Source organism: Hypanus sabinus, chromosome 28, assembly GCF_030144855.1.
Source record: "Hypanus sabinus isolate sHypSab1 chromosome 28, sHypSab1.hap1, whole genome shotgun sequence".
Classification (NCBI taxonomy): domain Eukaryota; kingdom Metazoa; phylum Chordata; class Chondrichthyes; order Myliobatiformes; family Dasyatidae; genus Hypanus; species Hypanus sabinus.
In genome coordinates this window covers 7,986,678-8,013,290 of record NC_082733.1, presented here as the reverse complement: position 1 = coordinate 8,013,290, position 26,613 = coordinate 7,986,678, and the positions used below count along the sequence as shown (strand labels likewise).

The following is a 26,613-nucleotide window of genomic DNA, read 5'->3' as shown; positions in this document are numbered from 1 at the left end:
ATATTTTGGAATGCTGTAATGGAATGAGTCCTATGTTTGCATCATTATGGAAATCTTAAAACATTTTGGATGATAATATATTGAACATGAAGCCCTGTGACATGAAAGCTGAGGACAAGGGAGCCTATTCCTGGTTCTTGGAATGAAGAGAAGGGGTTAGAATATAAATGCAAGAAATGCAATAGGTACTATGGTTTCAAAGTAATTCTAGATAATATTTATCTTCTCAGTCTGACAATGGGTGTACTGAACATTATAAGCACAGTGGTTAAATGGATAAGAGTTAAAATATTCATTTAAAATTGTGACCCCATCCAAACCCTGATGAATATTAATTCAGGTGAAGTTCAGGCTTATTGTTGTCATAGGCACATGTACAGAGGGTATAAATGTCAATAATAATTAGCTTTTTTTTTGCACAAGCAGCATCATATTTTTACAAACATGACAAACAAGTTAGCATAAACTTAAAATAGCATTAGCTATACATAACTTACACAATAAAATAAACTTAATGTCACTTGTGCAAGTTGAGAGAGAGAAAAAGAAATATAGTCTGAGGTGTTCACAGGGATTTTCAGGTCAGTTCAAGATCCTGCTCACAATGGGGAAAAATCTGTTGTTGAACCTTAAGATGTGGGTCTATAGGCTCCTATACCTCTTGCCTCAGAGTAGCATTGAGAAGAGGGTATGGCTTGGAGGGTCAGCGCCCTGGATGATAGATGCTGCCTCTTGTAGATGTCCTTGAGCTGTACCCATGATGGAACTGACTGTGTTCACTCCTCTCTGTGGCATCTTGTATTCCTCTGCATGAGAGTTTCTGTACCAGGTCTGATGCGACCAGTCAAAGTGCTTTCCACTGTACATCTTTAGAAATTCATCTTTGATAATATGGTGAATCTTCTCAACTTCTCTAAAGACATTATTTTACTTATAAGTTTCAGTATGCGGGATATTTCTTGCACTTATCAAGCAATATCTCACATATTAAATTATACACTGCATTGTATGATTTCTGTGCTTTATTTTTATAAGTACAAAGTGGAAACTGATATGTTTTAAAGTTTATAATGTAAATCTTATTTATAATGTTTTGATCTGGACAGTTGCATACATTATTTTTTGAAAGATTTCATGATGTGGCCATGTTTCCAACAAGAATTTATTTTATTAACAAAATTTTGTTGAAATTGAAAGATATATTGCAACCAATTAAAGAGTTAAAGCACCATCTATTTTGTTGTAGAGTTTGCATCAGATACGGTGAGTTAATTGTATATAATTTTCTAGATGGTTCTGCACCGGCATTCATACTTTGACAGAAAGTAGTTGAAAGTGATGGCCATTTGTGAAGACTGATGTCATTTTAGCTCTGATCTCTCATGGTAAGATAATGAAAATGATTTTCCTTTGGAAGTGGACACATTTGGAGACAAACTATATTTTAAGATTGCAGAGAAAAGAGGGAAGGGAGGGGAGTATAATTGGAGCAGAGGGAAAACAAGCTGCTGAAGAAACTCAACAGGTCAGGCAGCTTCTGTGGAGGGACATGGATTGGGTCAAGACTTTTCATCTGCTTTGACTTTGACTCTCATGGGCAGCATGATTCCTTCTTCCATTCCATCAACACTCACTATCCGGCCTGTTGAAACTAACACTGCAGGTACAAGCCTTGCCTTTTTAGATGATAACTTATGATCAATGATTTGCTTCTCATTCCATCAACGAGTTATGCTATATCCACTGCTCAAGGTGAAGTCCCAACTGTACTGAAACTTTATGGAATATTTCTGTACAGAAATATTGTTTTAATCCAAAGCCCGTCTCTCCACTCCACCCTCTGGCTTCTCCTTTTCATCGGGCTGGCAATGAATCAAAGGCTCAATAAGCTGGAGACTATAGACACGGGAAAGATGTTTCACTGGCTGCTGAGTCCCTACTTTGGGTTCACAACACAAAATAAGGGATGTGCCATTTAGGATTCACCTGAGAGTGGTGGGTGAATGGTTGGACTTCTCTACAGTGGAGGGCTGTGCAGGCTCAGCCCCTGCGAGATTTCACACTGCTGGAATCAACAGATTTCTTAATATTAAAGGAATAAAGAGATAGAGGTGTAAAATTTTAAGTAGATCAGTTACGAATGGTAGAACAAGTGTGGGGGGCCGAATGGCCTATTTCTGCTATTTTAGATGAATTTTAGAGATCTATGCGATTTTCTCTCATTGGGTTTTGATCTGAAGTGTTTACAAAGGGAAGAGTTGGCGAGCAGGGCGCGGCTCCTTTAAGGGCGCCCGGGCTCCTTATTTGGCAGCGGGGGCGGAGGGGATGGGGAGCGGCGCGGCGCGGCGCTTTCAGGAAGACAGGAACTGCTCGCTCGCTCGCTCGCTGGCCGGCCACCGAGGACGTCGGCGATCTGATCCGGCAGAGCGGCTGCGGGCCAGGCCCCGGGGAATCGGGCTCCAGCGATGCGGTGGCTCAGAGCCGCGCTGCTGCTGTGCTGGGCGTCGAGTTTGATGGGTAAGAGGCGGCCGGGCACGGCGCCGCTCTCTTCGGTTACCAGAGCCTGCGGCCTCGGCCTGGAGCAACCCGGGCGCCGGAGCTTTCCCCTCGGCGCTCGGCCCCCTCACCCACGTCGGAGGGCGTGTGGTTCCCTCAGCGCCGCCGGAGCCGGCTGATCTCGGCCCGTGGCCGCTGAAACGGCGGCGCCTCTCTGCCTTCCTTCGGCGAGAGCAGCCCCGGCCACGGCAGGTCGGTGGCACTGCCAGCCCCAGCTCCTTCACTCGAGCAACGCTTGCTGGATTCGGGTTGATTATTGTGCTGCTTTAATTTTTAATTAATGTGGTAAGGTAAAGGCTTGCGCTAGTAAACAAAGCGAGACTGCAGTTTGTTTGGGGTCCGGGCAGGTGCATGCTCGGTGAAAGCACCGTTCGTGTGTGTTGGTTGGCATTTGAGTGTGATTTACGTATTGTTATATGTGGGTGATTGCTGGGGTTTTCGTTCCGATGATGATTTTGTGAACTCCTATTAGATCATAACGTTACTTAAGGGGCGAGGATCCCATTCTTCCGCGCTTACAAAGGAACGTAAGAAGTTGTAAAATTTCTGTTACCTAACCATCTAAGATCAAATCTTATGTTTCCTATTCACTGACCGTTCGTCATACACGGTTGTTTTTCACTCCTGGTCTTCATAGGGTTAGGTCATCTCAGCCGGTGGTGGATGTCCACACCCAGAGATGATTTCCAGCTCGAAGCAGTCATTTACTGTTCCAGGAAGCGGAGCGAATATTGTGTATGTGTGTGTGTACACATGTTGAGAAGGCACTTAAAAAAAAATCTTTTTCATTGTAACTGCGATGAGTTTCTTAAGGTTGATGTCAATGACCTGTTTATTTTTGTTTTTGCTCATCTGTAAGATGTTGACCTGTTGTACTTTAGAGAAGATATCAATATATTTTAAAATATTGTAGCTGTTCGTAGCTGTCACTGGATAATATGTTGAGGATGCAGGAGCAGTATTTTTGTTTTATGCTACAGTTCCTTTTTTAAATTTGTTACGCAAATAGAAGAGAGTTTCCATTTAAATTTGATCCATCATAATAAACATGCTTAAAGTAAGGTGCTTTAAAGTCACAGTGAAGATATATCTTTTAGGCTGTGTCCAAGGGTTTTCTCAGGCAAAAGTAGGAAGTTTTCAATCATGTTGTCTTGTTTCACACAAAGGAACAATGACACAACTCACGAGGTTTCACAGTTATCAGTTTTTAATTTTGTGTAAGTTTTTCAGAGTGATGCTCCTTTAAAATCTCATTACAGGGTGGGGTATTTAGTTATTCTGTGTGTGTCAGAGGAAATTAATTTTTTGAACTCCACCTAGCATTTGCAGATAACTCTTGAATTAGCTTTGCAACACAAACAAGAGTAAAACTCTTGCATCAAGATGATTGGACCAGTGGGTTTGCTGTTGTTTCCTGTTATAATTTCCCATCCATTTCTTAAGCTTTCCGCTCATTGTGGGGAAATAAAATTTTCTGATGGCTCTGTTTTTGCAGCAAGGGTGCCAGAAGTTTTCCTTAACTCCTGCTATCTTTAAAACAAGGAACTTGATATTTGACTTAAAATTTGCATCTGCACAGATCTCTGCATTAGTGAAACCAAATGTAAGTGACTGGTTCATGGTCCCTCTGTGCCATGTCCATCCTTTCTTTCCCACTACCACAGTGACCTCTCCTTGGCATTCTCCATTGTCAGGGAGAGACCAGCCACAGCTCACAAGACCAGCACCCTTGCATAGCTTGCAACCCAGAAGCATTAACTTCTGAGTCTTCAGGTTTGGCTCCTCCTGCACACCCTCACTTGTTCCCCTAGGTCTCCTTTCCCTTTCCCATACCCTCCCTAATATGCTTTAATCTACCAGCATCTATTTCCACCCCACTCCCACAGGCTTATTGCTCCTACTAGCAATCTTTCCTCTTTCCTCTTGTGCAGGATTTTGACTTCGTGTCAATTCACCTTTTGTTTCCCCAGCTGCTCTTTTACCTACTGAATTCTTCCCATGTTCAGAGTTTCTTTTTATTACAGATTCTGGCATCTGCAGTCTCTCTTTTTGTCAGATGTGTTTATAGAAATAATGGTTGCCCCAATTTTGATATTTCTTGATTATTGCTATCTGCAGTTTTCAGACCTATTTTTGAAAGGTAATTTATTTCCTGAGAAAGAGGAAAATAATTTTATTTCCCTGTTTACCTTGCACCCTTGGCCATTACCCTTATTTGTAAGAGAATGGCAAATGAATGAATGCTGAACTCGCCAATCCCCTGCTGTGAAATTTCAAAGAACACATTGTGTTGAATTTATTTTACAAACGAGAATTTTCAGTGTAGTTACGCAATTGTTATAAATAGGCGTCCGTCTATTGAGTTTGCATCAGCAGAAGTCTTTGTCTTTTGAAAGATATGGTTAAATGTATATTATTCTGTTGACAAGGCCCTTTGCGTAAGTTGTTTAACACTGCCTTGCATCCAACATATTTTGCTTGGATTAAAAATCATCTTTAAAATCAAATTTAATATTTGTTCCCTGCTTTGATTCTAGACAATTGCAGGCCAGACAGATCCCTGCACTTTTAAAACATTTTTACTTTAATTACTGAAAAAACATCTTTCAATTTTATGCTTCTTCACCTTTCATGGCTCCCCTTGCCTCCAGCTCTCCTGTCTTGTGCCTGAGGTCATTCGGTGCTTCATTTTTTTAACAGGATAAGCTCTAATGTTCAGTATACTGTCAACAGAAATCCTATTAAGTAAGTGCATGCTGTAGTAATTGAACACACTGAACTTGTCCTGTAAATGGCTTTGCTTGGAGTCCCTATAATTGTTATCTGTCAGCCCGACCAATGTTGCACTCATTTTGAAACTACTGCAGCCAGTGTTATCTCTTATCCATTTGGTTTGTTTCTTAACGGCGTTGTGGGCATGGTTCTTTTATAGTTGTGGTTATAATTTTGGAGTAAGTTGTAAGTACTCCATTGATTTGCTATTTGGAAAAGCTGCCAAGTAAAGGTTGACTATCTGTGCTTAAGACATTGGAGCAGAATTTAGCCATTCAGCCCATCAAGTCTGCTCTGCCATTCCATCGTGGTTGATTTATTTTCCCTCTCAACCCCATTCTCATGCCATTTCCCTGTAACTTTTGACACCCTGATTAATCAAGAATCTTATCGACCTCAGTATTAAATAACCAAATATCTTCACCTGCACAGCAGTCTATGCCAGTGAATTGCACAGGTTCATCACCCTCTGGCTAAAGAAATTCCTCTCCACATCCACTCTATCTAGGCCTTTCAATATTCAATAGATTTTAGTGAGATCCCCTCGTGTTTTTCGAAATTACAGTGAGTACAGATGCAGAGCTATCAAGCGTTCCTTGATAACCTTTTCATTCCTGTGATTATTCTCGTGAACCGTCTCCAGTGTCGGCACATCTTTTCTTTTTTCTTAGATAAGGGTTCCCAAACTGCTCACAAAACTCCCAAGTGTAGTTTGACCAATGCCTTTACAAAGCCTCAGCATTACATCCTTGCTTTTGTATTCTAGTTCACTTGAAATGAATGCTAACATTGTATTTGCCTTCCTCACCACTGACAGCCTGCAAATTAACCTTTAGGGAATCCTGCGTGAGGACTGCCAAGTCCCTTTGCGCCTCTGATTTTTGAACTTTCTCCCCATTAAGAAAATAGTCCACACTTTTATTCTTTCCACCAAAGTGTCTGACTGTTCACTTCCCTACACTGTTCTCTCTGCAACTTATTTGCCCATACTCCCAATCTGTTAGAGTCCTTCTGCGGACACCCTGCTTCCTCAACACTACCTTGCCCCTCCACCTGTCTTCGTACCAAAGCCATCAGTTCCTTCATCCAAATTGTATAACATGAAAAGAAACAGTCCCAACACCAACCCCTGTGGCACACCACTAGTCACTGGCAGCCAACCAGAATAGGCTCCCTTTATTCCCACTCTTTATCTCCTGCCAGTCACCTAACCCATCTGTGCTAGTATCTTCACAAATACGAGGAAATCTGCAGATGGTGGAAATTCAAGCATGTCTGTACTACTTCCTTTAGATGCTGCCTGGCCTGCTGCATTCCACCAGCATTTTGTGTGTGTTGTTTGTGCTAGTATCTTCCATGTATTACCAAGGGCTCTTATCTTGTTAAGCACTCATGTGTGGCACCTTCTCAAAGGCCTTCTGAAAATCGAAATAAGCAACATACATTGACTTTCTGTTATTGACCCTGCCTGTTATGCCCTCAAAGAATTCCAACAGATTTGTCAGGCCCTATTTCCCCTTACGGAAATTATGTTGACTACGGTCTGTTTTATCATGTGCCTCTAAGACCTTATCCCTCATCCTTAATGATACACTCCAGCATCTTCCCAACCACTGAAGTCAGGCTAACTGGCTTATAATTTCTTTTCTTCTGCCTCCTTCCCTTCTTGAAGAATGGGGTGACATTTGCAATTTTTCAGTCCTCCAGAACCACCCCAGAATCTAGTGATTCTTGAAATATAATTATTAATGCCTCCACAATCTCTTCAGCTACCTCTTTTGGAGCCCTGGGGTACAGTCCATTTGATTCAGATGATTTGTCTACCTTCAGGCTTTTCAGCTTCCCAAGCACCTTCTCCTTATTAATAGTGACTGCACTCACTTCTGCCCCCTGACACTCTTGCAATTCTGGCATACTGCTAGTGAATATAGATGCAAAATACTTAAGTTCATTCACCATTTCTTTGTCCCCCTTACTACCTCTCCAGCGTCATTTTTCAGTGGTCCAATATCCACTTCCATCTCTTTGTTTTCTCTTTATAAATCTGAAAACACTTTTATAGGACAGTTTACCTTCATATTTCATCTTTTCTCTCCTTATGGCTTTTTTAGTTGCCTTCTGTTATGTTTGTTAGTTTTAAAAATCTTTCAAGTCCTCGAACTTCCCATAAATTTTTACCCTATGTGCCCTCTCTTTTGCTTTTATGCTGTCTTTGACTTTCCTTGTCAACACAGTTGATTCTTCCTCCCTTTAGAATACTTCATCTTTGGGATGTATCTTTCCTGCACCTTCTGAATTGCCCCCAGAAACTCCAAACACTGCTGTTCCGGCCATCATCCCTGTTAGTGTCCTCTCACAATCAACTTTGGCCAGCTCCTCTATCATGCTTCTGTAATTCCCTTTCATTTCACTGTAATACCGATGCATCTGATTTTTAGCTTCTCCCTCTCAAACTGCAGGGTGAATTCTATCATATGATCCTAAGGGTTCCTGTACCTTTAGCTCCCTAATCAAATCTGAGTTACTACATAACACCCAGTTCAGAATTGCCTTTCATTTAGTGAGCTCAACTATCTGTTGCAATATAAAAAACCCATTTTGTAGGCAATCTACATATTCTCTCTCGGGATCCAGCACCAACCTGATCTTCCCCAATCTACCTGCATGTTGAAATCCCCCATGACTATCACTACATAGCTCTTTTTACATACCTTTTCAGTCTTCCCATGTAATTTGCATCCCACATCCTGGCTATTGTTCAGAGACTGTACATAATTTCCCTCAGGGTCTTTTTAGCCTTGCACTTCCCTAACTACCCTTAAGGATTCTGCATTTCTAATCACATGTCACTCCTTTCTAACAATTTGATTTCATTTTTTTAACCAACCTTACCCCTCTGCCTTCCTACCTGCCTGTCCTTTCGATATAATGTCTATCCTTGGGTATTAAGCTCCCAAATGTGATCTTCTTTTCAGCCACGACTCTGATGCTCATGCCTGCCAATCTCTAACTGTGCGACAAGTTCATCTACCTTATTCCGTATATTGCATGCATTCAAATATATCACCTTCAGTCTTGTATTCATCACCTTTTTCAATTTTGGTCCCCTGTTGCTCTTTAATTCATACCCGACTGAAATTTTCAAAGGTACATTTAATGTCAGAAATGTATGCGATATACATCCTGAAATTCTTTTTCTTTACAAATATTCACAAAAACAGAGGAGTGCCCCAAAGAATGAATGACAGTTAAATGTTAGAACTCTAAAGTACCCCCCCCTCACCATCTTCCCCGTCCCATGTGTAAACAGCAGCAAAGCAACAACCCCCCCCATCAGCAAAAAGTATTGGCTCCCCCCACCGAGCACTCAAGCTTGCAGCAAAGCATCAATAAGACACGGACTTGCAGTACCCCAAAGACTATGGTAATTCGACATACTACAGGTTCTCTCTCTCCCTAATAAGGGAAAAGAAGTGCCCCTGTTTCACAGCGAGAGGGGAGACATAACAAACAACTTGCTGATCACGATGTTTAAAATCTGTTGCATCGCTTCTTCTGAGCTCTGTGCCCAAAGAACTCTGGTCTCTGGGCACACAGCCAGCTTGCTGCTTTCGATCTTCTGTCACGCACAACACACCTGTTTGTTGGAGCGACACTGACCTCGAGTCCGTCTGCCTCCAGAGCCACGAAATCCCTGAACCCTGAAGGCATGCTAGTCTTCTAGGCCGTGTCCTTGGCATATTGAATAGCGGCCAGTCGTTAGACCCTGAGGCGGGTCCCATTCCCACAAAGAACTGAAGTCAGCATGTAACTCCAGGTCAGGGTCTTCAAAAGAACCCTGAAAGGGAAAAATAGAGATATTAAAGATAGAAATAGTGCTGTTTTGGCAGATGCAAGCAAAGGAGTCGCCATTAGGTGCTATCGTTCTCATAAGCTCCTTCTCCTTTTGCCCTATCATCTGCCTGACCTTGCTCACAGTCTCACTACACACTGCATCTACTTGTTTACCAACTGCCCCATCCTCATCCTTATCACTCTGTGGTTCCCATCCACTTGTCAAATTATTATGAACCATCCCAGAGAGCTGTAGCAAACCTGGGTCCCCCTTGGGTTCAGGTGTAACCCATCCTTTTTGTACAGATCATACCTTCCCCAGAAGAGATCCCAATGATCCAGACATCTGAAACCCAGCCCTCTGCACCGAATCTTCACTCATGCAGTCATTTCCTTTCTCTAATTATGGATTCCCCTATCACTACTATACTCCTCTTCTCTCCTCTCCCCCCCCCCCGCCCCCCCGAGTCACAGAGGCAGACTCGGTGCCAAAGATGTGGTTGCTGCGGCTTCCTCCAGTAGGTCATTCCCCACCAATGGCATCCTAAGTGGTATAGTTATTATTGCATGGAGCCACCACAGTGGTACTCTGCTCTGGCTGCCTATTCCCTTTTCCTCTCTTGACAGTCACCTTGGTATCTGCCTTCTGCGAGTTAGGGGTGACATCCTCCCTGTAGCTCGTATCTATCACCTCCTCATTCTCCCATATGAGCCAAAGGTCCTCAGGCTGCATATCCGGTTCCTTAGTCTGGTCTCTAATGCGCCATAGCTCAGTGCACTGTGCAGTATGAATGGAGTTCATCTCATTAGACATCAAGAACTAATCATGGGGTAATGCATGCTTTTGTATTGGAGATGCACCCAAATGTTTAATTTGCTAGTAGATCTTTGGAGGAAACTTTGAAAAAAGCAATTTTTAAAAAAAGTTATTCTATTGCTTTAATCTTGATTTCAAATTTGGCACAAGCCATTTCCTGAACAGGAAAGCTGCAAGGTGGCTTGTTTCCAGCATACTTACCAATTGCTGCAAATAGACTCTATAAGACAAATGTCGATAAGCCTGCCTGGCTGATTATTGTTTCCCTCAAAGTGGGAAATGCCCCTTGTATCCACTTGACCTTTAGCTTAGCTACAGTCTACTAATCTTTGCAGAATTGTGATTTAGATTCATCTTGCCTAAGTCTTTATTCATGTGCTGTCATTCTTGTTGGAGATTAGCAGCATTATTGTCAAGTTAAAGGGGTGGAGCACAACATATCACGATCTAGCTGCCTGTAAACTTCAGTTTTAAAGCACAATACGCTAATAAGAAAATAGTCAAAACTTGATGCTATTAAAACACACAATTTTTTAGATCTTTCATTTCAAATCTAATCTGTAGACAAATGGTTTAAGAAAAAGTGTTTTTATTCTGGAACAACAGATGCCAAATGCTGGAGCAGCTCTGCATATCAGGCAGAATCTTCAGAGAGAAAGGAGCAGTCATCATTTTGCACTGAGACCCTTCATCTTGACAGGAAAGAAAGAGGGCAGAGGTCAAAATAAAGGGCTGGGGTAGAGGGAGGAGCTTCAGTTGGTGGGTGAATCCAGGTGATAATAGGAAGGAGAGGGAGGGAATGATGTGAAAGCTGGGAGCTGAAAGGTGGAAGACGGAAAGTGCTGAAAAAGGAATCATTGTAGATCGATCATGGATAAAGTGGTAATTGGAAGTTGGAGAAATCAAAGTTCAAAGTAAATTTATAGAATCATACAATTCTGAGGTTCATTTTCTTGTGGGCATACTAAATAAATCCAATAACCATAGTAGAATAAATGAAAGACCACATCAACAGGGCAGACAACCAGTGTGCAAAAGGCAACAAACTGGGCAAATACAAAAATAAAGAAAAAAAGTAATAGTAGTAAATAAATGTAAAGAACATGAGATGAAGAGTCCTTAAAGATGAGTCCATAGGTCTGAGAACAGTTAAGTGATTGGGTAAGTGAAGTTGAGTGAAGTTATCCCCTCTGGTTCAGAAGCCTGATGTTTGAGGAGTAATAACTGTTCCTGAACCTGATGGTGTGAGTCCTGGGGATCTTGTACTGATTTCCTTATGGCAGCAGCAAGAAGAGAGCATGTCCAAGGCAATGCAGGTCCCTGATGATCGATGCTCTTTTCTTACAGCAACGCTCTGTGTAGATGTGCGCAATGGTGGGGAGGGCTTTATCCATGATGAACTAGGTCGTATCCATTACTTTTTGTAGGATTTTTGATCAAGGGCATTAGTGTTTCTATACCAGACTGATGCAGCCAGTCAATGTACTCTCCACCACACATCTAATGCTGAATCTTTGCAAATTCTAAAGACGGTAGATTTGCTGCCATGCTTTCTTCATAATTGCGCTTGTGTGCTGGGGCCCAGGACAGGTCCTCTGAAATGACAACTCTAGCACTGGGAGTTCCTGGCTGCTACAAAGAACAGAGCGATTTTTCTTTTTCTCCTGTTTCCCCCCCCCTCCCCCGGTTCCATGGTTCCCTGTGATGGTCTTGTCAACCTAGAGCAGGGGTCAGCAACCTTTACCACTGAAAGAGCCACTTGGACCCGTTTCCCACAGAAAAGAAAACACTGGGAGCCGCAAAACCCGTTTGACATTTAAAATGAAATAACACTGCATACAACGTTTTTTTTGCCTTTATGCTATGTATAAACAAACTATAATGTGTTGCATTTATGAAATTGATGAACTCCTGCAGAGAAAACGAAATTACATTTCTGCATGCAACAAAAACATTTTGAACTCCGAAAAAAAGACGTTGGGTTGAAAGTTACTTTTAAGTAAAATATTCAATGTCTATTTGAGTCCTTCTTGTATTTATGAAAAACGCCGAACTTAAATTTTCCGCCAGCAGCAAACCAAAAATAACGTCAGCCAGCTGTCATCCTGAAAAATGAAAGGACTATTTCACTGAACAATGAAAAAATATGAATATAAGTAAAATAATAGGCAATTAAAATATTTATCATACTTGGTTAATGGGATTTCTGCTCCTGGACCTCAGCGCACAGCGTCTGCACATCAGGGCTGTATGATGTCACCTTCATCTTTACACAGGATCGCAAGCTGTCATCTGTGAGGTTTTCAATATCACTCCATTTGTGTTTCTGAGCAAGAACGGCCTTCTGACGGGCAACATCTTCAAGGTCTGCTGTCAAGCATCTAAACTTGGACACCCATATGTCTTTGTCGGCTATGTCGGCCAGTTCCATCTCAAGATCAGGTTGACTCACACCTGCCAATGCAGTCGTATTCAGTAGGGAAGGATCGATGCTTAAGGGAGTGACCGGGAAGGATAATGTGTTTTTTTCCTCTCTGAACTCACAGAAGCGTTTCCCAAACGATGTTTGCATTGCGATGATTGCAGAATGTAAATACTCCGAAATTATCATGTCGTGACCTTGTTTGAACTCTCTCAAATTGGGGAAGTGAGACAAAGTGCCTTTCTGTAAATCTCTGGCAAGCACTGTCAACTTGCGCTCGAATGCCAAAACATCCTCCAACATGTGCAGGGCTGTACGTCCTTTCCCCTGAAGAGCTGTGTTCAGCGTGTTCAGGTGCGCTGTCATGTCTACCATGAAGTGTAGCTTTTCCAGCCACTCTGGCTGTTCCAGCTCAGGAAAGTTGAGCCCTTTGCTGCCCAGGAAAGTTTTCACTTCTTCCAGACACGCGACAAAGCGTTTCAGCACCTTCCGTCTGGACAGCCAGCGATAAAAACACGTTGTAGCGGTGTCAGTAAACTGCAGTCAAAGATAGCTTTATTCGAACTAAACAGCCTTGCTTTTAAGCCTCCCTCAACCCAGCCCCCATGGACGCAGATGCTGCAAAAGACGCGTACTCACAAACCCCCGTAGGCTATCTCCCTTAGCCGGAATGCTGGCTAATTGTGAGCCATTTCGGATGTGGCAGGAAATGTGTCGCTACACTTAGGTTGTACAAGATCACCATAATTACATTTCAAAAGCTAACAAACTAACATAAAATACATTTTAATTAAATACTGACCAATTATTTCCCAAAGCCACAGGGAGCCGCAGCACAGAGGTGAAAGAGCCACAAATGGCTCGGGAGCCGCAGGTTGCCGACCCCCGACCTAGAGGAAGCTGCACCAGATACAATAAGTGACTCCAATAGATTCACCTGTGAAGAGCTATCTCAGATTGTGAATGGTTGTAGTGGTTGTAACTGGCAGGATAAACAAAGAAGAGTCGGTGAATGTTGATTACTTGGGTTTTCAAAAGGCCTTTGATTAGGCTGTGAAACAAGATAGGAATCCATGGTATTACAGGAAAAATACTAGCATCGCTGACAGGCAGAAGGCAGAGTGTGGAAAAAAGGCCTTTTCTGGTTGCCTGCCAGTTAACAGTGGTGTTGGGTAAATGTTGGGTCCGCTACTTATCACGTGTTAATGAACCGGGTGACAGAATTGATGGCTTTATGGCCACATTACGGGTGATGGAAGAATAGATGGAGGGACAGGTATTGTTGAGGAAGCAGAGGGTTTGCAAAAGGACTTGGATATATTAGGAGTATGAGCAGTCATGTGACATATGGACGACTGTGTGGGAAAGCTTGGTCATAGATTTTGGTGGAAGGAACTTTCTATATGGGGTATGAGTTCAGAGATTGGAGGTGCATGGAGGATTCTCTGAAGGTTAGTTTGCAAGTTACATCTTCCACCTTGTTCAAAAAAAAATAGACCCATGCATCCCTGACCTTTATTGTAAGGAAGGCGAATGCGGTGTTTGCATTCCTTTCAAGTGAATCAGAATTTAAAAACAAAGATGTAATGCTGAGGTTTTATAAGGTGTTAGCCAGATCACATTTGGAGTATTGTGAATAGTTTCCGTTGACTGCTTCTTTCAGCAGATGCTGCCCGACCTGCTGAGTTCATCCAGCTTTTTTGTATGTCTTGATTTTGACCACAGCATCTGCAGTGTACTTTGAGTTTGTGAATAGTTTGGGCCCTTTATCTGAGAAAGGATGTGCTGGCAGTGGAGAGGGTCCAGAGGAGGTTTGCAAGAATAATCCCAGGAATGAAAGGGTTAATATGAGGAGCATTTGATGGTCTGGGCCTGTACTTGTTGGTGGTAGGAGAATAAAGGGTGGGATCTCATTGTAACCTATTGAATATTGATTGATAGGCCTGAAAAGGGAGAGAATATTTTCAATAGTGGGCGAGTCTAGGACAAGAGGGCACAGCCTTAGAGTAGAAGGTTGTCCCTTTAGAACAGAGATGAGGAATTTGTTTCACTAGATGGTGGTGAATCTGTGGAATTGTTGCCACAGGCAGCTGTGGAGGCTGTGCATATTTAAAGCAGAGCTTGATAGGCGTGTAAATTCAAACTTTGTGTACTGTAGCTTGATTACCTGGTGTTGGAGTGTGGTTGCCCCAAATTGAACAGTTTCCCATTCATTCTGAAGTTAGCTTTACTCACGAAAAAAGTTTGTTGGAGTTATGGTGGATGTTGCAACAAAGAAGGTTAAGAGTTGGTATTGATAGAGCCTTTTTTGACACTGGGTCTTCACTGAGTAGGATAATGATTTAAGTGCTGTCATAAAACAAATGCGAAATGACAAGTGATGTTCAGAGTAGTTGAACTCAGATTAGGAGTAGGCATAGGCCATGGCAGAGTTTGCCATTCACCTTGACCTGGTTGCCTCAACTCTTTCCTGATTTCCCTTATCCTAAATTCCTTGATCTTTTAGATGTGTGTAACTTCACCTGAGTTTTCAGTGAGTGTTCCCTTATTTTGTAGCTAAGTACCTTTGTTTGTTACTCTGCTGCTAGTGAAAGCATCACATCTCCCCAATCAGGCCCCTTTTAAGAAAAAGGTCACCCTGATTCTTAAAATTCCAATGAATGCACACCCACCTTTTGTGCCTCTCCAGTAGGATAACCCTCTCATTCTAAGGATTGGCTTGGTGAATCTCCATTGCAGTGCCTTCAGTGTTACTATATTCATGAAAGGGGACCAAAACAATGCCCAGTATTTCTGCTGTAGCTTCACCATTACTATAGAATTGTTACAAAACCTCATTCTTCAACTCTAAGCTCTTTGCCGTAAGGGCCAGTGTGGCACCTGCATTAGTTGGATAGAGTGGGAAATGGGTTATTTGGCCCATCGAGACCATACCAACCATTTTACATTACCTTGGATGACCTGTGGCAGATATTCAAACAGTTTGTGCACATCACTGGTCTAATCAGAAGGAGGCAATCCAAAAGAAATGGGCACAATTTGTGGTTAACAAAGAACTTCCAGCAAATGTTAAATTGAAAGTAGGTCATACAAAGGGGCAAGAGCTGGTAGCAGGCCAAAAGACTGAGATATGTATGATCCAACAGCAGAAGTACAAAAAGCTGAAGAGAGATTTATTTTGACAGAACCCTGTGGTAATAGAACAGTAGGAAGTTCTATGGATATGTAAATAGCAAAGAGGGTGCTAAGATGGGTGTGGAGCCTCAGGAAAACAAGACTGATGAATATGTAAAGAAAGCAAAGGAAATGTTGAGTCTTTTGTATTTTCAGTATGGAAGGTCCGAGTCAGAATCAGGTTTATTATAACTGGCATTTGACGTGAAATTTTTTTAACTTAGCAGCAGCAATGGTTCAAAGCAATACATAATCTAGCAGAGAGAGAGTAAAAAATAATGAAATAAAATAAAACATAATAAATAAACAAGTAAATCAATTACATATCAATTTTTAATAGATTATTAAAAATGTGCAAAAACAGAAATATTTTTAAAAAAGTGAGGTAGTGTCCAAAGCTTCAAAGTCCATTTAGGGAAACACGAGGAAACCTGCAGATGCTGGAAATTCAAGCAACACACACAAAATGCTGGTGGAACGCAGCAGGCCAGGCAGCATCTATAGGAAGAAGTACAGTTGACATTTCGGGTTGAGACCCTTCATCAGGAATAATGTAAAAAAGAGATAGTAAGAGATTTGAAAGTGGCAGGGGGAGTCCCGAAATGATAGGAGAAGACGGGAGAGGGAGGGATGAAGCTAAGAGCTGGGAAGTTGATTGGCAAAAGGGAATTGGATGGCAGAGGAGAAGAAGCTGTTCCTAAATCGCTGAGTGTGTGCCTTCAGGCTTCTGTATCTCCTACCTTGGGTGGCCAACCTTTTACATTCCATGTGTCAGTTTTTTCATGCACAAGTTCAGATGCGCCATACAACTCTTGTACCCCCATTCAATTCTTGTAAAAATATGTTAATATAGACGTATTTAGCATTTTTACATGCTATATTGATTTAATATAAAACAAAATAAACCTTACCTGAATGAGACTTTTAACAAATATATTGTCTTCTTTTGATTTCTTCCTTTTTCTTAATAACATACTCTTTCTGTAACTCAGACCCAAGCACTAGCTTCAGTTTTCCTTCTATTTCAGTCTGATGTTGTGTTTTATAGTGTCTGTTAAGATCATGCCTTCTATTATGTGAGAAAGTGCTTTCACAAACAATGCGCAACGGTTTTCCTGACGCACCCGCTATAAATAAGAACTCGTTTTCCCACTGTTCATTGAATTCACACTTACTATCACTTTCTACTTTTACACTGTGATGGGTAACTGAATGTAAAAACAAGGCTTAATTTTTGAAAAAGTACAAAACTGCAAATGTTCACAAAGTGAGAACAAAGCACAACGCCATAGAGCGTAGTGTCAATTGTAAACTGACTGGCAAAAACCTGCAACACACCACTGGTGGAGGCGCCTGGCGCCTCAGGATCAAACAAGTATCAAACGTGTATTGAACAGTTATGGAACGACTGCAGAACAAAAGTCCTTCTTTCCTAGTTTGACTCATTGAACATTTTTTTAATTGAAAACAGATTAATGTGAAAGAAGATAACATTTGCCAAAAGCTGTGCACGAATTAATAGAATCACTAAAAATAATTGCTATGTTTTAGATTTATTCTCAGTAAAACCCATTTCCAGCTCTAAGCTCTTGAATTCCTGTTATAGATTTTTTTCTACAAATCGGTTTTTGCTTAATACTTTTTTCATGAGAAGGCTTTTTTATTATTATCACTGGGGTGCAATGCGCCACTTCTGATCATTTAATGCGCAACTTTTGGCCATCCCTGTCCTACCTGATGGTAACAGTGAGAAAAGGGTATGCCCTGGGGGCTGGAGGTCTTTAATAATGGACGCTGCCTTTCTGAGACACTGCTCCCTAAAGGTGTCCTTTAGGCTAGTGCCCAAGATGGAGCTGACTAGATTTACAACCTTCTGCTGCCTCTTTCGGTCCTGTGCAGTAGCCCCTCCATAACAGACAGTGATGTAGCCTGTTAGAATGCTCTCCACGGTACAGCTATAGAAGTTCTTGAGCATATTTGTTGACGTGCCAAATTGCTTTAAACTTCTGTTAAAGTGTGGGCGCTGTCTTGCCTTGTTTATGCCTACATCAATGTGTTAGATCCTCAGAGATCTTGACACCCAGGAACTTGAAGCTGCTCACTCTCTTGTTCCTTCGTCTTGCCCTTCCTGAAATCCACAATCAGGTCTTTTGTCTTCCTGACGTTGAGTGCCAGGTTGTTGCAGTGGCACTATTCCACTAGTTGGCATACCTCGCTCCTGTACACCCTCTCGTCACCACCTGAGGTTCTACCAACAATGGTTGTATCGTCAGCAAATTTGTAAATGGTATTTGAGCTATGCCTAGCCACACAGTCATGTGTATTTGGAGAGTAGAGCAGTGGGCTAAGCACACACCCTTGGTGTGCCCCAGTGTAGTCCTTTATGATAACAGATAGGCTAATTTCAAATAGCAGGGAGGAATTTGTAAACTGAAGTCCCATACAAGGAATAAAGCTTTAAAGAAACTCGGGAAGCTATGTGGACAAATCACTGAGACCCAAAGGTCCACACAAAGGTTTTTAAAAACTTCCGAGTGAGTGGACCCATTGGTTGAAAATTTTCAAAACTCGCTGAATTTTAGAACAGCAACAGCTCATAATTCCTCCTCCCTGTATACAGGGAGGAATATGGAAGTTGTGGAACTAAAGTCCAGTTAGCTTATTGTTTATTGAGCACCTATTATTGGCCACCTTGCTATCAGTCACTGTAACAGCTTTAGATCATTTATGTATGTTGCTGTCTGTGGTGTCAAATCATACATTATTGAAGAGAAAGATTCTTAAAAATTAGTGTATTTTGTCACATGTGCATCGAAGCATACAGTGAAATGTGTTGTTTGCGTCATCGACCAACACAGTTGGGGACAGCCTACAAGTGTCAGAATGCTTCCGGCAGCAACATAGCATGCACACAGCTTTATTAACCCTAACCTGTGTGCCTGTGGAATGTGGAAGGAAGCAGGAGACTGTGGAGGAATCCCATGCAGGCAACGGCAGGAATTGACTGCTGGCACTAATAGCATCACACTAACTGCTACCCTATCATGTGTCCAGCTGCTAATCCTGCATGCATTCAAATAAAGACTTTTTTTTATTAACCCAGGGTTTTCTGTGTGTTGCATACTTTTTGTTTCTAAATTCTGCTTCAGCCTGTCACACCACCCCCCAATTCCCCCCTCATCCTCTGTATATCCTTTGATTTTTAAAACATCCTCTATTTGGAGCCCCCTCATCATTGTAGTTTAAAGCCTGGTCCGCAATTCTGTTTCAATTCCAGGAGGACGTTCATATCTATTCCCAATGATGTAGGCTTTAGTAAGATTTTAAAAAAGCCATGATTAGTGCTTGGTGCTAATCGCTATCATTTTGTGAAGTGAAGACCATGTCCTCTGTGAATTGATGGATAGAATTTTCAGTTCAGTTTGGGGAGTGTCTTATTGGTAAAAATGTTGAGGAAGATGGTGTAATGGCATCTTTGTAATGTTTCACTGCTAAGGCTAATGTAATGGCTTCTTTGTAATGTTTATGGCTGGAGATAATTATGAATGTTAGCCAATCAGGATTCTGTTGCCCTGTCTGGTGATCCTGGGAGCTGTTGGTTTCATGGGCTTTCGCCAGAGGGATGAAGAGAGAAGACGTAAATGGAGAGATTCGGTAGGCCACCAGACGGAGTGGACTCTGAGTGGGGGTCTGAAGGTCGGTGACGCTTGGAGGAGATTGACTGGTGGAAGGCAGACTACTGAGTGAACTCCAACGATTGTGCACAGACTGTTTAATAAGATTGGTGCCCATTTTGTTTCTCTACTAACCACATAGTCAAAGAAAGCGTTATAAAACTTAATCATTTAATCACATATCGTGTCCTGATTTGTCACAGGACACTGCGCAGCATCCACCCAAAATGAGATTTCCTAAGTTTGGCCAGGCGTGGGCAGGGGGGTTATCACCCCTGAGATCAAGCTGCTCGGTGAAGAGAGTGTTACAATACCCATGCCGATATTTCCTGTTGCAAAGATACAACTCTGTTACCACGGTTGGAAATCTCCCATTTATAGTATCTGATGTTCCTTTATATAGAAAACAGTAGAAATTGTCATGTTGTTGCTTTTCATTCTTGGTTATCAGAAGTCTGGTAATCTGAAACAGAAGGCTTGTGGGTTACAGGGTGATCGGCTTGAACATTGATATCTCAATACTGAGTGAGTGAAATCTGCCAAAGTTGTTATCTTCTGGCTGTAGTGTAAAGTAAACTGTGGCTTCTTGTTCAAATGATCAAAATATTTTAATGATGCCATTTTAGGAAGATTGAGTTCTCCATGTGTTCCATTACCAGTCAAACAACAGGCAAACAGGCTTTTTTTTTCCAATTACTCATCTGATTTTGGGAGTTGGCTGTGGCACAAGTTTGCTGGTCATTCATTTAAATCAGTGACACAGACCCCTTGTTTATTGGTATTGGGGAAACCCTAATTCAAATTGTGTTCCATGACATGACTTAAAGATCAAAGTACTTTCTGCTTGCACTGGTTCAAACAAAATCAATATGTACTATTTCCTTTCCAATATAGCATAGATTGAAAGTAGTTCTGGTAATTTATGCAAACGTAGCTAAATTTATGTACTCTATTTTCTTTTGGAAGTGACACTTGAGTGTAAACGAACAGTCGTGTTGATACATGTCGTGGTGGCTTAAGAGCTCAAGCTTTGCATATCTTTTGTTCTGCTTGCTGCTGCCAGAACTTGTCTTCAAAGGAATATGATGGATTTCAGTCTCCTTGTATTGATGTTAACTTGCAAATGGTCACAGAATTTGAATAAAGAATTCAGCTTTTCAGTCTATTTCATCATGTGTGCTAGTTATATTGTTGAATGAACATTGCTTGATGTTTGCATTTCGTTTTTAAAGTTTGTCCAACATTTACTTTTCATTTTGTGTAAGGAACTGACTCAGTTTTTTATTTAAGTGATAATTTTTGCTTTAACCAGTAAACTTGAACAGAACCTATAGTCTTACAGTATTCTCTCACAAATAGATTAAACAAGTTTCTCTTTGCAAGAATTTCTCCTTTGCTTTTTCATGTGAATTTATCCCCTTCATTGTAAACAGCAGGCTGAACAGACGGAGTTGGCTATTTTCTTTCCGAACTTTGTTCTTTTCCTCAGCCCTTTTTAAAGCTAGCTTCTGGGGAACTAATTTAAATAAAGCCCCTACCTGGATGGCATTGCTGCGTTCCCCAACAACCAAAGAGACACTCAAGCTAAATCAGAATCGAGTTTAATGTCACTGGCATGTGTGTGCATGTGTACACCTCCACCTTCTTCCTGACAGTAATTGTGAGAAGAGGGCATGTGATGAGGGTCCTTAATAATCTAAACTGCCTTTCTGAGGTACAGCTCCTTGAAGATATCTTGGATATGATGGAGGCTAGTACCCATGACAGAATTAATTAGTGCTTACACTTACCCAAAAAAATCTTTAGACATTTCTGACTGACTCATTATAAGACTGTAAGGCCACAAGACATAGGAGCAGGATTAGGCCATTTGGCCCATCGGGTCTGCTCCACCATTCAATCATGGCTGATCTTTTCTCCTCCTCTTCAGCTCCACTCTCCATCCTTCTCCCCATAATCTTTGATGCTGTGTCCAATCAAGTACCTGTCAAGTTCCGCTTATATACCCGCAACAGCCTGGCCTCCACAGCTGCCTATGGTAACAAATTTCATAAATTCACCACCCTCTGGCTAAAGAAATTTCTCTGCATCTTTGTTTTAAATGGACACCCCTCTATCGTGAGGCTGTGCCCTCTTGTCCCTGACTCCCTGCCATGGGAAACATCCTTTCCCCTTTCCACATCTACTCTGTCTGTGCCTTTCAACATTTGAAAGGTTTCAATGAGATCCCCCCCCCACCTCCCAATCCTTCTAAATTCCAGCGAATACAGACCCAGAGCTATCAAATGTTATGATAACCCTTTCATTTCTGGAAGCATCCTTGTGAACCTCCTCTGAACCCTCTCCAATACCAGCACATCTTTTCTTGGATGAGGAGCTCAAAACTGTTCACAACTCTCAATACTCAAACCTCACTAGTGCCGTATAAAGTCTCAGCATCATATCCCTGCTCTTGTATTTTAGACCTCTGGAAATGAATGCTAACATTGCATTTACCTTCTACCCCACCAACTCCAAATGCAAGTTCACCTTTAAGATGTTCTGCACAAGACTTCTAAGTTCCTTTGCATCTCAGATTTCTGGATTTTCTCCCCATTTAGAAAACAGACTGCACATTTATTTCTTCTACCAAAGTGCATGACCATGCGTTTTTTAACATTGTACTTCATTTGCCACTCTCTTGCCCATTCTCTCAAGTCCTTCTACAGCCTACCTGTTTCCTCAATACTACCTGCCCTTACAGCAAACTTCGTATCATCTGCAAACATAGCAACAAATCCATCTATTCCATCATCTTAGATGAGTGCTAGAGAGGAAGGAGAGGGCTATGAGACAGGACTAGAAAGGCAAACAGCATCAGAAGAAGCGGTTCCAACATAATTCCTCGCGGATTATGGTGATGCAAGGAAGAATGCAGTTGCTGGAAATCAGGAACAGAAATGTTCTGGCGGAGCTCAGCGGGTCAGACAGCATCTATGGAAAATGAAGGGTCTCACCTGAGACATTGACTGTTTATTTCCTTCTGTAGATGCTGCTTGACATGTTGAATTCCTTCAGCATTTTCTTTGCGTGAAGCAGATATTTTTTATCTTTTAGTTAATTTTAATAGAAAACTACTTTTATGTACTCAACATGCATAAATCAATTTCTTGTGTCATACTTAGCAATTTATTACAAATTACTAAGGAAGCAAAAGACTAAACAAATCAAATGTCTTTCCCCACTTGGTTTTGCTGTATTTGCCATTCAGAAGAAAATTTAACATGTATCTTGCATCAGTACTGCAAGCAAATGTGAAATCCTTTTGGAATCTTAACAGTGCCATCAACTCTTCAATTATGAGTGTAGATGTCTGCCTGTACCTAATATGCAATGCTGTTATGAACTCCTCGTTATGTTGAAGTTATTGGATAATGGTATCAAGAATTCTCAATGTAATGCGAGTACACAATCTATTGATTTTTGATTTTTTAATCAGTGACTCCTTTCTTCCCCATGTTAATTTTCAAGTGTTTTTAGTTGTAAATAATTGATTGAAATTTCAAATCAAAGCAACCAAGAGAGTTGTAGACAAAATGAACGCTAAAGTGGAATCGTATTGTAGCCCATCCAATATCAAGGTTCAAAGTATTGTGCATTCAGAGATGCTCTTCTGCATACTACCCTGTAAAACATGGTATCTGAGTTACTGTCAGCTTCACTTCACTGATAGTATGTTTTAAGGTTCATGAAAACAAGCCTGCTTTTTGACAGGATCTCCAGTCTGGTAATTCTCCTCTGACCTCTCTCATCAACAAGGCACAGAACTGCTGCTCTTTTGTTTTCTGCACCATTCTCTGTAAACGCAAGACACTGTTGTGCATGAAAATCCCAGGAGATCAGCAGTTTCTGAGATACTCAAACGACCCTGTCTGGCACCAAAAATCATTCCATGGTCAAAGTCACTTAGGTCACATTTGGTCCCCATTCTGATGCTGAGCCTGAACAACAATTGAACCTCTTGACTATGCCTACATGATTTTATACACTGCGATGCCGCTGCATGATTAGCTGATATGTATTAACAAGCAGGTGTTTACTCAGTGTACACTCTCTCCCTGCTTGACAAGGGCACGAAAAGCTTAGACTGTGGCAATTATTTATTACATCTAAGCTTAAAGGGAAGCTTGAAATCTGATTGTCTGACATTGGTGCTGGACTAACAGACAACTTGAAATCACTGTCAATATAATATACTTTTAATTTACCTATTTTGGCTGTTTCACAGCACTAAAATAAATGTTCCGGCAAACTAGTTGAATTTAAAATGAGTGTGGAGCAGGTTTCCAGTAGCCAGATGCCAAACCGTTAGAAGTTCTGAGAAATAGGATAATTGGCGTTTCAGTCTACTTCCTGCCCCCCCCCCCCCCCACACATATCTGAAATGAATATTGGTGCATTTTCTATTTTATTCAAACTTGGTTTACTGTAAATATCTGAACTCAAGTAAAAGAAAGCATAGCTCTTATAGTAAAGCTTCTCTCTGTTCCTTTGGGAGCACATGCTTTTGGCCTTTCTTTAGTTGGCAATTGAATTGAATTGAATTGAAAGAAAGGCCAGTTCTTTCTTTAGATCTTTTTCTTCTTCGTTTTGTTTCTCAAATTCTTTGTTATCGTTTTCATCCTTTTCATCTTTCTTTCCTCTCACCCTACCCTAAATCTACATCTTTGTCCCTCCTTGTGTGAAGAAGCCTATAAGCTTTATTTTGTTATGTTCAGAGTGGGTTGGCTCTGTTCTATGGCCAGTTAGCAGATCAGTCTTGTATGATTGTCATCCAGCTAAGCCATTTCATCAGCTAGGTGTCCAGTTTAACTGTTACAACAGCTAAAAGTCCACTTTAACAACTTGGCATCCCTTCTCATTTAAATATTATAAAACAAATCATGCTGCTGTAAAAGTTGGTAATTGCCTAGGTGCTTGGTAATATTCCTAATTACAATTCTGAAATTTAAGCTCTTAATCTTGACTCTTCTCCCTTTTATATGTATGTTTGATTTCTGAAACAAAGTATTCTGCTTAAATAAATATGCTCTCATTAGTCCCTCTCAAACCAGGCTCTTTGGACTTGTTTTATTGAATGTTACAGAACCTTTTGTTCTAACTTATCCAAAGTCTGCAAATTAATCCTTGTGCTGATAGTATCTTGTGCAGTTTGAAAACAAGCCTACTTTTTGACAAGATCTCCAGCCCTGTTTGCTTTGTATGCAGAAGCTGATGTATCACAAAACAATTTTCAACTTGTGCTATTGTATTTCAGTTTCATTTTAGCGTACCTCTCTCAGTGATGCTCAATTTTGAAATGCCATATGTATGTTTTAAACAAAATGTCCTATTATTACTTTGATCTTGGGCAGTTAAGACTTCAGTATTCAACCCTGTCTGTAACTGTTCCTGAATCTGTCCAATCTTGGAAACTGAAATTATTTTTACGGGCAAACCCACTCCGGTCAATACATCACTGTCATAGATAATGGTGTACAGTATGTTTTGGTTTCAAATCTTCTGGGCTTAAGTTTTGTTTGTATCAGTTATTTCACTTTGCTTGTAATTATTTAGCTGTCAACATAATCTTCATCTAGATACTAGATTCCTTTTCAGAAGTAGAAGTTGGACAATTTGAGTCTCCAACCATAAGAAATGCCTGTTAGGCATAGTAACGAACACGAAGAGAAGACTGGCACTTACAATTATATAGCATATTTTTCTTTTTTTTGAAAGGCATTCCAAAACACTTCTGGAAATGTGTATTAGTGGTAATTTACGAAAAGCTCCCACATGGTCCCACATATTGCTCCAAAGGCCATGTCCCAGGACCAACTATTCTTCTGTGGATTTCTCTTGAATGTCTAAACAAGGATAGAATAGGTTTACTCTTAGATATGTGTGTCTTAGTTGTGAATAAGTTGTCTTATCAAGCAGTATGTTAACTCATTTTTGTGCATACCATGTGAGAGAGGAGGGCTGTAAGATTTTATTTAAATGCTATATTTGGGGACTTGATGGTCCCTCATTGTCTGATGTGAGAAAAAATGGCAGAGAGGATGGGTGATTAACTTGCCCTTTTCAGTTGTCTGTGGTTCTAAGAAAGAACATTATACAGCATCACTCCTGGTTTGGGTAAAGGTTAGATACAGGATTGCTTTTCTATGCAATCTTTGTTATCTGTTTAACACTTGGATTTTACAGTTGCTATAGGCTGACCTTTTAAATTGTTAAACTATAATTAAGAACAAGCCATTCTTTGCACATGAATATACAAGTGCTAGATTTCAAAAAGAAAAATCAGTGGCTACTGAGTCATGAAACGTCTGCTGTACTGGAGGTGTGATGATACCAGCATGACTTGTGGCTAAGAGGGTGGTGTGATCTTTCTTCAGAATAAACACATGAGTTTATGAACATTTTTATTTCGCAATTTGCACAGAAAATGACAAATTTCTGCATTGGCCCGTGTAAGTCAAAAGTCAAGATTATTGTTATATGCACAATTGCAATGAAAACTTAATTTGCAGTAGCATCACAGGCATATAGCTTCATATCAGCAGCATTCACCATTTATAAGAAAACATAAACTGTACAGTTTTACAAGAAAGGAATATTAGAACAAAAATAGCTTCCATTTTAGTGCAAAGTAGCCAAGTGGTCATGGTACTGCTAAACAACAGTGATGTGGGTTGAAGGGAAGTAACACACTCAAAATGCTGGAGGAGCTCAGCAAGTCAGACAGCATCTACGGCAGTGAATAAATAGCTGATGTCTTGGGCCGAGATCCTCCTTCAGGATTGAAAGTGAAGAGGGAAGACACCAGAGTAAACAGTTTGGGGGAGGGGAAGGAGGATGGCTCGAAGATGCCAGATGGATGCGAAAGGTAAAGGGCTGGAGAGGAAGGAAGCTGATAGGAAAGGAGAGTGGACCATCTGAGAAAGAGGGAGGAAGAGCACCGGAGGGAGGTTATAGGCAGGTGAGAAGAGGTAATGAGGCCAGACAGAGTTCATGCCATAAGTTGGAGGCTACCCTGATGGATAATAAGGTGATGCTCCTGCACCTTGAGGGTGGCCTCATGGCACAGGAGGAGGCCATGGATGATGTGCCAGAATGGGAATCACAAGGAAGGTCTGTCTTTGGCAGATGGAGCAGTGACGTTCAATTAATTTACAGTGAGTTGCACCAATGTAGAGGAGGCTTCATTGGGAGCACTGGATACAATAGATGGCTCTAGCAAGTTTGCAGTTGAAGTGTCGCCTCACTTGCAAGGATTGTTTTGGGCCTAGAATGGATGTGAGGGAGGAGGTGAATGAGCAGGTGACTTGTGCACCTGCAGGGAT

At 41.2% G+C, this 26,613-nt stretch overlaps 1 protein-coding gene across 1 annotated transcript in view; it reads left to right on the top strand.

Moving 5' to 3' along the window:
* Positions 1–2,336: 2,336 nt before the first annotated feature.
* adam10a (ADAM metallopeptidase domain 10a) overlaps positions 2,337–26,613 on the top strand; it is a 157,163-nt gene continuing 132,886 nt past the window's right edge. Inside the window, exon 1 of the mRNA XM_059952561.1 lies at positions 2,337–2,517. Coding sequence (XP_059808544.1) covers positions 2,466–2,517 — 52 coding nt within the window. The 5' untranslated portion in view covers positions 2,337–2,465. The remainder of the gene's footprint in view (positions 2,518–26,613) is intronic.